At 35.6% G+C, this 17193-nt stretch overlaps 1 protein-coding gene across 1 annotated transcript in view; it reads left to right on the top strand.

The window, feature by feature from the left end:
• LOC115425569 (ATP-binding cassette sub-family A member 2-like) overlaps nt 1-17193 on the top strand; it is a 116739-nt gene that overhangs the window by 57282 nt on the left and 42264 nt on the right. Inside the window, 10 exon segments of the mRNA XM_030143197.1 lie at nt 1262-1587; nt 3523-3736; nt 4995-5100; nt 7045-7156; nt 7269-7329; nt 8676-8850; nt 9167-9282; nt 11467-11614; nt 13476-13599; nt 16435-16567. Coding sequence (XP_029999057.1) covers nt 1262-1587; nt 3523-3736; nt 4995-5100; nt 7045-7156; nt 7269-7329; nt 8676-8850; nt 9167-9282; nt 11467-11614; nt 13476-13599; nt 16435-16567 — 1515 coding nt within the window.

Below are 17193 nucleotides of genomic sequence, written 5' to 3'. Positions count from 1 at the left end.
TTTCATTCAGTTCATCCTGTTTTTGATCTGATAATGAATGAAAAACTGAAGGACTTAGTGTGGAGATGTTTACATTCACCTCAGCTAAATGAAATAATTACTGCAACAAGTCATCACATGAGCTGGTTTTGAGTGGTTAAATGCCGCCCCCCCCCCCCCCCCCCCCTCAACTGAATAACCCCCACCCCCAGTTTAATTGACAATACAATACAGTGCAATAACCATATATCATGCACCTCATTTTTAATTTTACCTTGTATATGTCTTTTATTACCTGTATATATCCTAATATGTTGTACATATTTCTTATCTGTGGTATAGACTTAACTTTTTGTATATTTTAGTAGTAATTAATAGTATTGTAGTTGTATTTCTATATTTAATTTCTCTAATTTATTTCAACATTTATTTATTTATTTTAATTTTTGTTTATTTATTTATTTATTTATTTCATGATTATGATTTTAAATGTTCTATCTCTAAATTTCTACTTGCATCAATTTTCTTCACGTCTCACTTAGAAAGAAAAACCTCCCATTAAACTTTAAGGGCATATTGATTGTTTTTTACTTCATTTTTTCAACTCTGATTTTTTGTTTTTTAATCCATAACTATGATTTTAAATGTTCTACCTCTAAATTTCTAAATTATTTTTCATGCTCTGATTGTAAATGATAATTTTCTACCACAACTAACCATCTACTGTCTTCACATCTCACTGAGGAAGAAAAATCTCCCATTAAATCATTGAGGAAATATTGATGTTTTTAAAATATATGGACATAAATATTGGGACACAACGTGTCTACAGCTGTAAGATGTCCTGTTCATGAGGATTTGAGACAAAAACATCAATATTTCCTTCAAGTTTAATGGTAGATTTTTCTTCCTCAGTGAGATGTGAAGAAAGTCGATGGTTAGAAAATATGGTAGAAAATTATTATTTACAGTCAGAGCATGAAAATTGAGGTAGAACATTTAAAATCATAGTCACTGATTTTAAAAAAAATCAAGAAATTAAGTCAAAACCATCTGAGGCATTTTGGAAGCAAAAATAACAACATAAACCAAACTAACCAATGCAATGATATTCATCCCATAATATAAAACTATATTGTTTTGTTAGTCATTATTGTTTTATATCCCAGACCCCTGTTAGAAAGGAAACACCTGTGTCCACATACTTTTGTCCATATAGTGTGTTTTGAAGACATGTCCAGTTTATCTAATCTTCATCTCCATCTCCATCCTCGTCTCTCAGGAGTAAACTGTCTCCAGACGCCAGCCCACAGATGATCGTCAACACCCTGCGTCTTCCCTCCGGCGTGGGCGCCACCTGCGTCCTAAAAACCGCCCACAACAGCACCCTGGACCAGCTGGCCCAGACCCTCAACCCGAGCGCCAACAACTCCAAGACCCTGGCCGCACGCTACTTCGACTCCATGTGTCTGGACTCCTTCACCCAGGGCGTCCCCCTCTCCAACTTCGTACCGCCGCCTCCTTCTCCGGCTCCTTCGGACGACCCCGACCCTCGGTTCGATGACGGACTGTGGAACTTCACGGTCGCGCCTCCGACCACGGTCCACGGTGAGTCCGTCCACAGGGTTCCTGCAGGGTCTTAAAAAGTCTTAAAAGTCTTGAATTTACTAATCTTCATTTAATCTTAAAAGTTATGAAATTTGATATGGTAGGTCTTTTGGTAGGTTTTTTTTTTAAAAACATATTTTTATTGAGACTTTTTTTAGCAAAGCATGTGTGACAAGGACAGTGTAAAACAAAGGATTAGGAGACAGAGAAAAAAGCAATCATTAAAACGATTATACCATGCATAAAAACATAATATACATAAACTAGAAAAGCACTCGGAGAGCAGATCAGCCCCCCCCATCACAACCAAAATTTAATCATTGTTCCTTGTACCAGTATCAGCATTTCCTGAAAATTTACTCCAAATCTGTCCATAACATTTTGAGTTATTCTGCTAACAGTTCAAAACCGTCAGAGAGCGAGCTTTAATTGATTGCCATTCCAACATTTATTTCAAAATAAAGTAGCTCCTTGTTTTGGATAATCCCTTATGCTCCAACTAAAGCAAAAATGAATTTAAAAGTGAAAAAGTGGGTCATTTAGCAACACTAATCTGTCAAATTGTCTTTAAAATGTCCCGTCAGAGAGATTTTGAATACCGTGTTTTGACCCTAACAGACAGACAAACAAACTAGAGAAGCACTCAGAGAGCGCAGACCTCCACCAAGGCAATCAGCCCCCCCCCCCACCTCACAATCACCACCAAAATTTAATCATTTGTTCCTTGTTCCAGTATCAGTATTTCCTGAAAATTTCATCCAAATCTTTCCATAACTTTTTGAGTTATCTTGCTAACAGACAAACAAACAGACAAACCCCAATGAAAACATAACCTCCACTATTCCTTGGCGGAGGGAACAAACATTAAAACAAAACAGTTAAAAAAAAAATATTCAGGGAGTTCAAAAATAGACAGTTGCCCCCCCCCCCCCCCCCCCCCCATCACCACTAAAATTTAATCATTTCTTCCTTGTGCCAGTATAAACATTTCCTGAAAATTTCATGAAAATCCATCCATAACTTTTTGAGTTATCTAGCTAACAGACAAACACACATACAAAAAATCTGCCCCCTCCCCCCTCCAATCACGTCCAAAATTTAATCATTCGTTCCTTGTGCTAGTATCAGTATTTCCTGAAAATTTCATCCAAATCCATCTATAACTTTTTGAGTTATCTTGCTAACAGACAAACAAACAAACAGACAAACCCCGATGAAAACATAACCTCCACTATTCCTTGGTGGAGGGAACAAACATTAAAACAAAACAATCAAAAAAAAAAAAAAAAAAGACAAACATTCAGGGAGTTCAAAAAGAGACAGTTGCCCCCCCACCCATCACCACCAAAATGTAATCATTTGTATCAACATTTCCTGAATATTTCCTGAAAATCTGTCCTTAACTTTTTGAGTTATCTTGCTAACAAACAAACAGACAGACAGATAAACCCCAATGAAAACATAACCTCCACCGTTACACTTGGCAGAGGTAATTATAGATCTACGTGTTTTTCCCAGGCCAGATCAATAAGCCCTGATCTCATCCTGCACCCAGGTAGTCAAGAAATGGATCCCAGGTCTGGAAAAATGAAGAGGGTTTATCCATCAAAGCTGTAGAGAAAGCCTCAGAGGGAATAATACTAGACACAGTTTGTTTCCACAGATTCAGAGTGGGGGCTTTATCAGTAATCCATAAGGCCAGGATACATTTTACGGCACAGTGCAGTAGAATGCATAAAAGGTCTCCTAACATAACATAACATAACATAACATAACATAACATAACATAACATAACATAACATAACATAACATAACATAACATAACATAACATAACATAACATAACATATAACCTAACCTAAACTAACATAACATAACATAAAATAACGTAATCATTCCATTTTCCTGGTGCTCATGTGTTTTCTCTTCGTTCAGAGCCTGTGACGTCTCCTCCCACGCTGCCCCTGTCCATCCATGAGCCCGTCCGTTGTACCTGTTCCATGCAGGGAACCGGCTTCTCCTGCCCCAGTGGAGTGGGGGGTCGTCCTCCACTCATCAAAGTGGTGACCGGAGACATCCTGGTGGACATCACCGGACGCAACGTCTCAGAGTATCTGCTGTTCACCTCAGACAGACTGCGACTGCACCGGTATGGATGACTGCAGCAGGTTTACATGGAGATGGGGGAACTTACGCCATATTTTACTTTGGAGCACACCAGCCAATACGACAAGGGCTGCAAAGTTTGATCACAGTTTTGAGAAATTTTGATTTTGGAATTTTTGACGAATTTTTAAAACATTAAAAATATGCCTTTACTTCTAATGGTCCATATTCTGATGGTTTATAACATGTAAATGGTTACAGATATAAATATAGTTACTATTGATCACTGATAGGAAGTCATATATGGACTTTCATTTGGGTCCATGACCTCTGACCTTGAGTGACCTTGAAGGGTCAAAGTCAAGGTCACTAATGTCTACATTTCTTTTTTTTTTATAATTTTATTTTTCAAGAAGGTTTTGTACAGAAAAAAGTAAGATAACTTACTAATATATATAATAATAAAACACAATAACAATATACAGGGAAATACAGTTTCATAAAGAAAAGAGAATATGTACATAAAAAAGAAAAAAAAAGATTTTCACAAAATCCAGTTGTCTTTATAAAATATGTGTCCCACAGTGTCTACATTTCACCAATCTTGTTCTCTGAAACTACTGGTCAGATTCATTTCAAATTTAATCTGTAGCTTCATTGGAACAATGTCTACAAATTTTGTTCAGTTTTGAGAAATTTAGATTTTTGGAATTTTTGATGGATTTTTGAATTATTACTTATTTGCCTTTACTTATAGTGGGATCTCATTTTGTTATTTGTCATTTTGGTTTGAACTTCAGTTTAGGGTTTTTTTAACCCTAAAGTTTTTTCATTGTTACTAATTTTGGTGGCATTATTATATGTATTTTTTATATTTATTTTCTATTTGATATTTGCCAAATTTGAGGTCCATCCTGAAAAGAAATCCTTGATAAAAGCATGAAACTTTGCACAGTTTTGGATCCAGTTACTTGCTTTTTGCCAAAATCAAATCATGTTTAACCTGAACATATTTATGTTATTGGTTACATTTTGGTACATGTGCACAAACTTACAGTTCTAATGAAAAAGTTTGCATTTTTTGCAAATTATCTGTCTTTTTCTTCTATACTATGGGACTTTTGTCAGTGATAAGAACAAAAACAGTAAAACATACACATCAGTCAGATTTTTTTTATTTTTTATTATTGACAAAAAGTGTACACAGACATTTTCTCCTTTTAGTTTTAATGTTGGGGTACAGTTTCCATCACTCTTAAATCTGTTTTTTTATATATCAATTCATTAATCTACTCTAACAGGTACGGTGGTATAACAGTGGGCAACATCCAGAAGTCAATCCCAGCATCCTTTGGGAGAAAGATACCGCCAATGGTTCGTAAGATCGCAGTTCGCAGATCAGCTCAGGTAAGATGAACAAACCTGTTAAACCTGTTACAGACTGTTAACGAGGTTGTGTATTTAACCAGGTCAAAGGCCCGTTAGGTTAAAAATCTGTTTTCTGAGAAGGAACTGAAGAAAGATGGAATGTTACAGCAACAAATGAAGACAGAACAAATATACCAGTTATATACAAATAAAGAAATCCAATATCAGGTTATATGTAATTAAAAAAGATCAAGATTAATAAAGGACACGTGTAAATATTTTGAAAAGTAGATTTTTCTTCAAAGGAAAGAGTTCTGACAGTTTTAGGTCCTTTTATAAATGACAGTGTATTCAGACCATAACATAAATGTGTAACACTTAATAAACGCTTTACTTATTTCACACTTCTGTCACTGTCCAGGAAATATACCGGACCATAGTTCTTTACACTAAAGGAAAAGTAGTAATCAAATAGAAATGTATCAGTATGACACAATGATAGAAAAATAACTGTATAATGGTGCATAACTAACATAAATAAACATATGTCACCGGCTGCATAACTGAGAGGGAGAGAGAAAATCTACTTATACACACAAAATAAAGTTATAAGTAACATTAGATCATACTTTATAAGTTATAAAATAAAGTTATTAACTAACACATGTACAGAGAAAGTACAGAAGTTTAAATTTAATTTAATTTAATTTAATTTAATTTAATTGGTCACTCAGGACACTAATGTTCCAGTAGTAGTTCAACACTGAATGTACACATGTAAGAAATATTATAGGACAAAGAAAAGAAAATAGTAACAACAATAACTGTTAAAATATTAGTGGAAAAACAGGCAATTGCACATTAGAAAATACTAGTGGAATTAAATGATAAAGTAGTAATAATAATAAATAAGTGATTATGTTATAATATAATCTGCACTATATCTATGTATCTATATTTATATATATACAGGATGGGGAAGCAAAATTTACAATGAACATTTAGTTGTTTTTTCTCAGCAGGCACTACGTCAATTGTTTTGAAACCAAACATATATTGATGTCATAGTCATACCTAACACTATTATCCATACCTTTTCACAAACTTTTGCCCATATGAGTAATCAGGAAAGCAAACGTCAAAGAGTGTGTGATTTGCTGAATGCACTCGTCACACCAAAGGAGATTTCAAAAATAGTTGGAGTGTCCATAAAGACTGTTTATAATGGAAAGAAGAGAATGACTATGAGCAAAACTATTACCAGAAAGTCTGGAAGATACTATTAAAGAAGAATGGGAGAAGTTGTCACCCCAATATTTGAGGAACACTTGCACAAGTTTCAGGAAGCGTGTGAAGGCAGTTATTGAGAAAGAAGGAGGACACATAGAATACAAACATTTTCTATTATGTCAATTTTCTTGTGGCAAACAAATTCTCATGACTTTCAATAAACTAATTGGTCATACACTGTCTTTCAATCCCTGCCTCAAAATACTGTAAATTTTGCTTCCCCACCCTGTAGATACATATAGACATAGACAGATATATAGCTTAATAATAACAAAACAGAATTGATAATAATAATTGTGATAAAGTGATCATAGTAATAGTAGTTATAACAGTGATATACAAGTAATATAATATAAATATGTAAATAATAAGCAATAATGCAACTAAATTAACATCAAACAAAGAAATACTGCATAATATAAACTGCACAGTTCCACTGGTGGAGCTTTAGACATCTGATTTCTTGATACTATATTATATTATTATTATTATTATAGAATTGCATGTAAATACAATGAATAAATATTTGAAATAAAATGACACACAATAACAAATAAAAATGAAAAAGCAATTTTGTTGTATTGTAATATACTTTAATGAAAGCAGAAATACTGCTATAATAATAATAATTATATAATATAATGTATAAGATAATAGGTGACAATTATAAGTATACTGTCCTGTTGTATCCAGGTTCTGTACAACAACAAAGGTTACCACAGCATGCCAACGTACCTGAACGTCCTCAACAACGCCATCCTGCGCGCCAACCTGCCTGCATCCAAAGGAAACCCTGCAGCGTACGGTGAGAACGCACAGTAGTTTTAAGAGTTCAATGTCACATGTGGTTTTAAATGTCTGTTTTTAAATCATTTTGTGCTCGGTCTTACTTAGTTTATTTGTGTTTGTGTTTCCAGGCATCACTCTGACGAACCACCCCATGAACCGCACCAGTGCCAGCCTGTCTTTGGATTATCTGTAAGTTATTCAACATTTGAACACATTTACACACAGTTTGCATCAGCACAGACCATCTATAGGTGTTAAACAACTACTGTATGGTTTTACAAAGACTTAAGTCAGTGTTCAGGTGTTTTACTGAACATATACAGTACTGTGCAAAAGCCTAATGCTGCCTTCACGTGTTATCGAGAAGATTATCCTTCCCAAAAGTGAATTCCAAATTATAAGTGGGTTGTGTTCAAGGGCTTTCGTTGTCATACCAAATTAAAAATGGCTGACACACAATTTATCTTGACCTCCTGCTTGGGTAAAAGAGTTTTGGACGAGTTAATTCATCTGCTACAGCATTTTTTTTTTTTTGGTTGTAAATTTCTTTTTGCAAATTGTGGTTACTATGAATGTGTAAAATCATCAGCTTGAGTGTTAATAAAAGCTTTGTTTATCATTCACAATCAATTAATATTTTAGTGCATTTTGTTATCTCTTTTTAGTATATTTTAGCATATTTTTTGTGTATTTATTGTGTTTTTGTGCATATTAGCATGTTTTAGCATACTTTACATGTATCTTAGCATTTTTTGTGTATTTTAGTGTATTTTTATGTGTATTTTGACATATTTTAGTGTATTTCTATGTGAATTCACTGCATTTTAGCATATTTAGTGTGTTTTTGTACATATTAGCATATTTACCTCCGCCAAGGAGGTTATGTTTTTGCCAGGGTTTGTTTGTTTGTCTGTTTGTTTGTTTGTTTGTTTGTTTGTCTGTCCGTTAGTGTGCAACATAACTCAAAAAGTTATGGACAGATTTGGATGAAATTTTCAGGGTTTGTTGGAAGTGGGATAAGGAAGAAATGATTAAATTTTGGTGGTGATCGGGGGTGGGGGGGCCCACGGGGGGGCCACTGATCAGCCTTGGCGGAGGTCTGCGCTCTCTGAGTGCTTCTAGTTTAGTGTATTTTTGGTGTATTTAGTGTATTTTTTAGTGTATATTAGCATATATTAGCACGCTTCATATATATTTTAGCATATTTTAGTGTATTTTTATGTGAATTCACTGTATTTTAGCATATTTAGTGTGTTTTTGTGCACATGAGCATATTTTAGCATATTTCATATGTATTTTAGCATATTTTTGTGTATTTTTATGGGAATTTAGTGTATTTTAGCATATTTTTTGTGTATTTTACTAGGACTATGAGGCCTGTTGTTATTTATGTGAATGAATGTTCTGAAATTTGAGCAGAAATACTTGGATTAAATAACTTCAAAAGTCCTAAATTGGGCCTGATCAAACCTGCACATACCCTGTCTGTCTTTCTTTGTCGGTAAAATGAACTCTTTCCTCCTCTGTGTCTCCAGGCTTCAGGGGACAGATGTGGTGATCGCCATCTTCATCATCGTGGCCATGTCCTTCGTACCCGCCAGCTTCGTAGTTTTCCTGGTTGCAGAAAAATCAACGAAGGCCAAACATCTGCAGTTTGTCAGCGGCTGCGATCCCGTCATCTACTGGTTGGCAAACTACATCTGGGACATGGTGAGGAGGAGACGCCTGCTTCAGTACTGATTTATGAACTCGTGCACGTTTGAAAGCATAATATTAGCAGAAGAAAAAAAATGTTCCTTTAAAAACTGCAGAAATCTCACTTTCTGCAGCTTTTGGGTTTTTCAAAAAGAGTTCGAGGGGTTTATCTGGTGTTTGTTGGAGTACTCGACACAGTCTTGGTCTTGCTCATATGTGAAAGCAGTGTATGTGTTTGATAACTGTCCTAGAAAACACAGTTTGTCCTAATTAGAGCCAAACCAGGACAAAGGGTCTGATGGTCCTCCTGTCCTCTGTCCTCTGTCCTCAGCTCAACTACCTGGTTCCTGCCACATGTTGTGTTATTATTCTGTTTGTGTTCGACCTGCCGGCATACACCTCCCCCACCAACTTCCCAGCCGTCCTCTCCCTCTTCCTCCTCTATGGGTGAGTCACATACAGTAGGTCTGGTTCTTTACCTTCTGTGTGAGGCAGTGGTCTGACCCAGCTGAGCAACAGCTGGACCTCAGACCTCCGATAAGTACACATGGGACTGGGAATGGTGGATGTCAGTGTCCATTTAGTTTTCTTCTTCTTCTTCTTTTTCTTCTGCTCCTTCTCCTTCTTCTCCTTCTTCTTCTTCTCCTCCTCCTTCTTCTCCTCCTCCTTCTCCTCTTCTTCTTTTCCTCCTTATTCTTCCTCTTCCCCTCCGTCTTCTTCTCTACCTCTCCTCCTCCTTCTTCTCCTTCTTCTGCTCCTCCTCCTCTTCTTCTTCTTCCTCTTGTTCTGTTTCTTCTCCTCCTTCTCCTCCTCCTCCTCCTCCTTCCTCTTCTTCTTCCTCTTCTCCTTCTCCTCCGACTTCTTCTCCTCCTCTTCTTCTTCTCCTCCTTCACCTTTTTCCTCTTCTCCTCCTCCCCTTCCTCTTCTTTTCCTCCTTCTTCCTCTCTACCTCCTCCTCTTCCCCTTCTTCTCTCCTCTTTCTTTTCCTCCTTCTCCTCCTCTTCTTCCCCTCACCTTCCTCTTCTTCTTTTCCTCCTTCTTCTCCACCTCCTCCTCTTCATCTCCTTCCTCTCCTCCTCTTCTTCTTCTTCTCCTCCTCCTCCTCCTTCTTCCTCTTCTTCTTTTCCTTCCCCTCCTTCCTCTTCTCCTCCCCTTCCTCTTCTTTTCCTACTTCTTCCTCTCCACCTCCTCCTCTTCCCCTCCTTCTTCTTCTCCTCCTCTCCTCACCTTCCTCTTCTTCTTTTCCTCCTTCTTCTCCACCTCCTCCTCCTCTTCTTCTCCTTTCTCTCCTCCTCTTCTTCTTCTCCTCCTTCTTCTTCCTCTTCTCCTCCCCTTCCTCTTCTTCTTCTCCTCTTTCTCCTCCTCTTCTTCTTCTCCTTCCTCTTCTCCTCCTTCTCCTCCTCCTCCTCTTCTTCTTCTTCTTCTTCTTTATTGAAAATAAATTTCCAAAGGTGCCACATTAAACCTCAGTCTGAGCTCTAAAACATGAAAGAGGAGGACATTAGTTAAAGCGTCGCTTTGATCTCCTCAGAAATGTGTTTGTAGAAAATGGCAGTTGAAGGCCAGTGCAGTGGATAAAACCCACTGCTGTGGCCTCATTATGGTCTGTGATGATAAATAAGTAAAAAAAAAAAAACCCTTCCACATGTGTGACCTAGAAAACCCAGCAGCTACAGACTGTGGCCTCACAACCACTGATGGAAGACATTATCATGAACTCAGTCCAGTTTCAGTCTTTTTAACATCCTCTTTTAACCCTTTGATGCACATGTCCCCAGACCCTCCACTCTTCCATAAGAGGGTTAAAAATGAACCGTGTTAAAATCAATGTGTTTTTATGTGACTTTTGTCATTTTGTCATGTTAAAAATTATCATTTGCATTATATTTTCGTCCAAAAAAAAAAAAATTATGTTTGAAATATGTTTCTTTGTCTTTTTTTTTTACAATTTTAAAATGTAATGTAATATACCTTCTTTAAATAATTAATCAACCAATACAATATTTTTTGTCGTTAATTCTTTCTTCTATATATTGTTCTGGCTTGAAGTCTAAGGACAGGAGTGAGTATTTAAAACGCTATTATATTAAGTTATTTGATGATGACAATGGGAGTGGAAGTTTTTCTTCATCCCACTCGTTTTTGAGTGTAGATAAATGATTTTGGAATTTTGAATTTGCATGTATTCCATAAATGCTCAAAATAAACAAAAAATAATAATAATAATAATAATAATAAATATTTGGAAAATTTGAACAGCCAAGTATAAATAATATATAGTAAATAATATATAACAGCAATAGAACAATGTCAACATCCATTTTAAGAGTGAATGAGTCCTTTGGTTTTGCTGTTTTTTCTGCAAGTTAATCAAAGGTTCAGATGTAATTCCATTGTAAATGAATGCGGGTCATTTGGACCTACAGATGGAAGGCTGGGGTAATAATACAAAAACTACAATGTTATAAAATCTATAGAAGGTACGTAAAAAAAATTTAAATGGGATGATGCCAATATGTTTTTTGAGGACTACCTGGAATATGAAATAATAATAACTTTTCACTACAAAGCTCTTGTAAGAAAACAACCTGCTTCATGCATCTAAGGGTTAATGTTCTGATCCCTGTCCAGGTGGTCCATCACCCCCATCATGTACCCAGCGTCCTTCTGGTTCGAGGTTCCCAGTACGGCATACGTCTTTCTGATCGTGATAAACCTGTTCATCGGCATCACTGCCACCGTGGCCACGTTCCTCCTGCAGCTCTTTGAGCACGACAAGGTCAGTTTATGGAACCTGGAACGCCACAACTTTAAGAATGAAATGATCAAAAGAAACAGAACAGTGTCCATTTACATTACATTGCATTTATGCATTTGGCAGACGCTTTTTTCCAAAGCAACTTACAGGGGAAAAACTAAAAATGAAAGAAAAATACAAGACTAGATTAAAACATAAAACATCGTACAATTAAAACAGTGTACAGAAGAATAAAAATCAAAATAATAGACTAAAATACAATAATAGATTAAAGAGACATTAAAGCAGCTGTTTAGAAACCACCGGTTTTTTATGATATGTACATTTTTCCATAGTATCAACTCTTTCTACCATTGATACGTTCATATGATTCTATAGTAACTATTGGTGTATTATGTCGAAATCAGCTAATTTTCCTATCATAAAACTGAAGTAACAATCCAATAATGTTAGTGTTTTCATGATGCCAATGTGCAACAAATGTTTAACCCTTGAAGACCTAAACAAGATGTAAATAACTGAGATAAAATACAGTTATTCATCTTTTCATGGTCATCAGATATGACCCATTTGGACGTTCAGAGGCTCCGTAGTTACCATGGAAACACTGTCATCTTCTACAGCATTGATTCACCAGTAAAACCCATGGAGTTTAAGAAATGTCATGGTGGATGCTTGTTATAGTCAGTTAATGATATACTTGACTGTAAAGGTTATGTTTTCTTCGGTTCAGTAAATTAAATATAGGAAAATACCAGATTTTCAGTGGGAAATACAGAGGCTAAAATGATAAATGGTGATAAATCCCATTGGAAATGTTTAATTTATAGTACATTTCTTTTAGAAGTTGCTGCAAATATAGTCCTAGGTCTTTTAGGGTTAATATATACTGGCCATTTCAGAAACAGATGCATTTTCTTTGAAATCCAGAAGTCTTAAAGGTTTAGTGAAACCAAGGAGGAAATATCTGTACAATCTACACCCAAGTATGCACATAAAAATGTTATATATATTCAATAGGGCTGCGGTTGAATGGGCCCATCAATGGACTTCACATGGAAAACTGAAGTTACATTTTGATTTTATTTTTTTTTTCTTATAGTTGCAGGTTAATTTAGATTTAGATGTTTAGATAGATGATAGATAGATGTCTATGTATCTGTCTGTCTGTCTGTCTGTCTGTCTGTCTGTCTGTCTCTGAAAAAGAAACAAACAACTCAAACTTGATATGGAAAATGATCAAACAGTGGCCATAAGGTGACATCTTTAATGCACATTTGTATACTTGATTGTTTTCATGTTACTATTTTAATGTTTCTGCCAACAGAAAGTACATTATGGCTATTATCTAATTTTATTTATTTATTTATTTTTCAAAATACAACTTAGTTAAATTATTTCAGGTTGTATATAAGTACTTTTTGAACATTTTGAGCACAATTTCAACAATATTGTGATAATAATGATAACTGTGATAATTTTGGTCACAATAACCGTGATATGAAATTTTCATATCGTTACATCCCTATTATAAACTCTATATGCTTCACATCAGTTTCAAAGTTGTAGCTGTGTTTGACTGCATTGTCCCTGTCAAATAAATAAATAAATAAAATAAACTAAGGTCTAAGATAAGATAAGAATTTTATTGCTATTGTTTAAAAATAATGAAATAAAGCTGAGCAGCTCTGATATGACAGTTAATGTAGAAAAGCAAACAGAATAATTAAAAAGTACACTAACAGTAAAACACTGTTATACCGTATTGCTGTTGTTGGTGTGAATAAAATGAGATTCTGTGACAAAGGTGGACTTTTAAAGACAAGGTTTAATGACATTCAGTTACATTTGTCTCTCACTGTCTCTGTATTTATTCCTTCAGGATCTGAAGAAAGTCAACAGCTACTTAAAGTCCTGTTTCCTCATCTTCCCCAACTACAACCTGGGCCACGGCCTGATGGAGATGGCCTACAACGAATACATCAACGAATACTACGCCAAGATAGGTACGGCCCCAGCCTGCATCCACGGCAAACTGTACCTCCAAAACTTTCAGGAGTTTTTGGTTTTATTTAGTTTCTTCGTTATCAATTTCTTCAAACATCTTTTCCAACCAAACTACTGGTTGGACTGATTTCAAATTTTAATATGTAGCCTTCAGTTTGATCACAGTTTTCTGAAATTTAAATTTTAAAATTTTTGACGACTTTTTGAATTATTAAAAATTTGTTTTTACCTATATTATATCATATTATGATGGTTTTTAACATGTAAATGGTCAGAGATATCAGTATAGTTACTACTGAGCACTGATAGGAAGTCATATATGGACTTTCATTTGGGTCCATGACCTTTGACCTTGAGTGACCTTGAAGTGTCAAACTCAAGGTCACTAGTGTCTAGATTTCAACAATCTTATCCTCCAAAACTACTGATCAGTTTCATTCCAAATTTTATCTGTAGCTTGTTTGGGACAATGTCTACAAAGCTTGTTCACAGTTTTCAGAAATTTTAATTTTTTAATTTTTGACAAATTTCTGAAATATAAAAAATTGCCTTCACTTATAATGGTCCATATTTTGATGGATTATAACATGGAAATGGTTACTGATATTAATATAGTTCTTAGCCAACCAGCATGTCCATGTGGGCCCCAGAAGGGTTACATTTGGGCTGCATATAAGTGGATTTGTCTGCAGTTTCCATGGTGGCCCCACATGTGTTTGCCCAGATCCGAATCAGAATCAGAGATCTGAATATATCATATTATTTATTCTTCACACTATTTATCCCACAATATTTATCTTTCATGTCATTTGCACTACTTAAATTCTATGTTTTACAGATATCTTAGTTTGCAATACTTTTTATTTTTTAATGTAAAAAACTGTGTCCTTTAATGATATTTGTTGTTGTTTTAGTGATATTTGTTGTCTGTCTGTAAATTCTTGCACTGAACCTGAGAGCTCTACCTCACTTTCATTGTACTTGGTACAGTGACAATAAAGAGATTCTAATTCTAATTCTGATTCTGATTCTGATTCTGATTCTGATTTGATTCTGATTCTGATATGGGCAAACACATGCGGGGTCACCATGGAAACTGCGGACAAACCCACATGGGACCCTTATATGCAACCCAATTGTAACCCTTCTGGGGCCCACATGGACATGCTGGCTGTATTGATCAATGATTGAATTTATTGCACTTTTTCTGCTCTTGTGTGCTTTTCTTGTGTGCTTTTTGTGCTTCGCTGCTGTAACCTAGAATTTCCCTTTGTGGAACAAATAAAGGCTTATCTTATCTTATCTTATCTTATCTTACCTTACCTTACCTTACCTTACCTTACCTTATCTTATCTTATCTTATCTTATCTTATCTTATCTTATCTTATCTTACCTTACCTTACCTTACCTTACCTTACCTTACCTTACCTTACCTTACCTTACCTTACCTTACCTTACCTTACCTTATCTTACCTTATCTTATCTTACCTTACCTTACCTTACCTTACCTTACCTTACCTTACCTTACCTTACCTTACCTTATCTTACCTTACCTTACCTTACCTTACCTTACCTTACCTTACCTTACCTTATCTTATCTTATCTTATCTTATCTTATCTTATCTTATCTTATCTTATCTTACCTTACCTTACCTTACCTTACCTTACCTTACCTTACCTTACCTTACCTTATCTTATATATGGACTTTTCCACCCACTTCTATTGGGACATTCATCTCCTGCACAAAGGCCACAGGACTAACACTACGCTCAGACAGCAGGTTTTAATGCACAATTCGGATTTTTCAGTGAAATCCGATTTTTTGTGTGCTCATTCATATTACACATTAAATGCAACTTTTGTCAGTTTTGAATATGAACTGAATGCGACCCCGAAGTGACCCGTACGTGCAAAAGAGGTCCTGAAGAATGCGTGACCACGCAGACATGCACTGTATTTACAGAAGTAAATATGGTTTTCCTGCCGCTCCTCTGTGTGGGATGCAGAATTGTGATGTTTATTGCATTTCAATGATGTAAAGGTTGGATAAATGCAACCTGGCTGTTCAGACTGAAGTCACATTGCAAAATATCAGATATGTATGGGATTTAGGACTACATATGAAAGTGGCCTAGATTGGATTAGTGCTGTTCAAACTGTTTTTAACAGATCAGATACAGGGCCAAAAAATCGGACTTGGGCCACATTTGCCTGCAGTCTGAACGTAGCCTAACATAGCAGCAGAACCTGACAACCTCCTAAAATCAACTTGGTATTGATTTTAGATAGAACATAACACTGACATACAGGGACATTGGTCCTATTTTTAGTTTTGAATTTTGATTTGAGTTTAGTTTTACTCGTGCATAAGGTTTGTCATTTTTATTTTCATTTCGAGGGATTGACTAATTATAGTTGGGGCTGTCTTATTTTTCATGTTAGTTTAAGTATTTCAGCTTTTGTGAAGAGAACTTGATTTATAGAAGCTGAAAGACTGCGTAATATCAAAAACTATTTTTAATTAAAGGCCTCATGTTTTGTAAAGTCAGTTTATTGTTCTAAACCATAAAGCTTTCACACTGGGAAACAACAACAAGGATGATTTTACCCACAATTCCATTTAACTTTGACTCATATTGGATTAGGGATTTTATTTTTGTTGCTTTTTTTCAGTCAAATGTTCTACTTTTATTTATTGTCATCTGCTGTTAATAAATCCTGATGGAGATTAAAAATCAGGAAAACATCCACTCTAACCTCCACACTCGACACTTTCATATAAATATAGAAAGAGAACTGAGACGTTAAAGTATTTCTACGCGTGTACTTGCAGGTCAGTTTGACAAAATGAAGTCTCCATTCGAGTGGGACATCGTGACCAGGGGACTCGTTGCCATGACAATCGAAGGCTTTGTGGGGTTCCTCATCACCATCCTGTGCCAGTACAACTTCCTCAGGAAACCGCCGTGAGTGGAGGGGTTTTCTCAGATGTGGCGTCGGGTTCATTAGGTTTCAGCCAGAATGAATGAACATCTCATCTAAGACAGAACTGATAGTCAATTCTTCATCAAAACTACAAAATTAAAAGAAAATACACATAATGCAATACATCTGTGCTGCAAATTTTGTGTAATATTCAATGTATTTCCTGCATTTTAATATTTACAAGCAATTAAGTCACGTTTATTGTTAATCCTAATTCATATTATAGTGAATTAAACATACAACACTAGCTGCATAATTACTTTAACAGTTCATATCTGTTCTGTTTTAACCTTTTTTAGACATACAAATTACTGTAACTCCTGAACATTTTACGCTATTAACAAAATTCAAAGGGCATCTGAAAGCTGAGATTGATTTCTATCGATATATAACACATTAGGGTAGCGGTCTGCATTGGCTAAGGGGGAGGGGTGGAAGTGGGCAAAGCAGAGAGCAGCAGAGTGCAGTCAGTGAGAGAGAAATGGAAGATTATTATTACTTTTAGTAGCGTTTTGGTGTGGAAATGCCTAGAACAAACAAAAAATAAGAAGCTGTGACATGGGCACTGAAAGCTCCAGACACAAAAAAAATATTTGAGCACATGTAA

This window comes from Sphaeramia orbicularis, chromosome 9 (assembly GCF_902148855.1).
Source record: "Sphaeramia orbicularis chromosome 9, fSphaOr1.1, whole genome shotgun sequence".
Classification (NCBI taxonomy): Eukaryota; Metazoa; Chordata; class Actinopteri; order Kurtiformes; family Apogonidae; genus Sphaeramia; species Sphaeramia orbicularis.
This window is presented reverse-complemented; position numbering and strand designations above follow the sequence as displayed.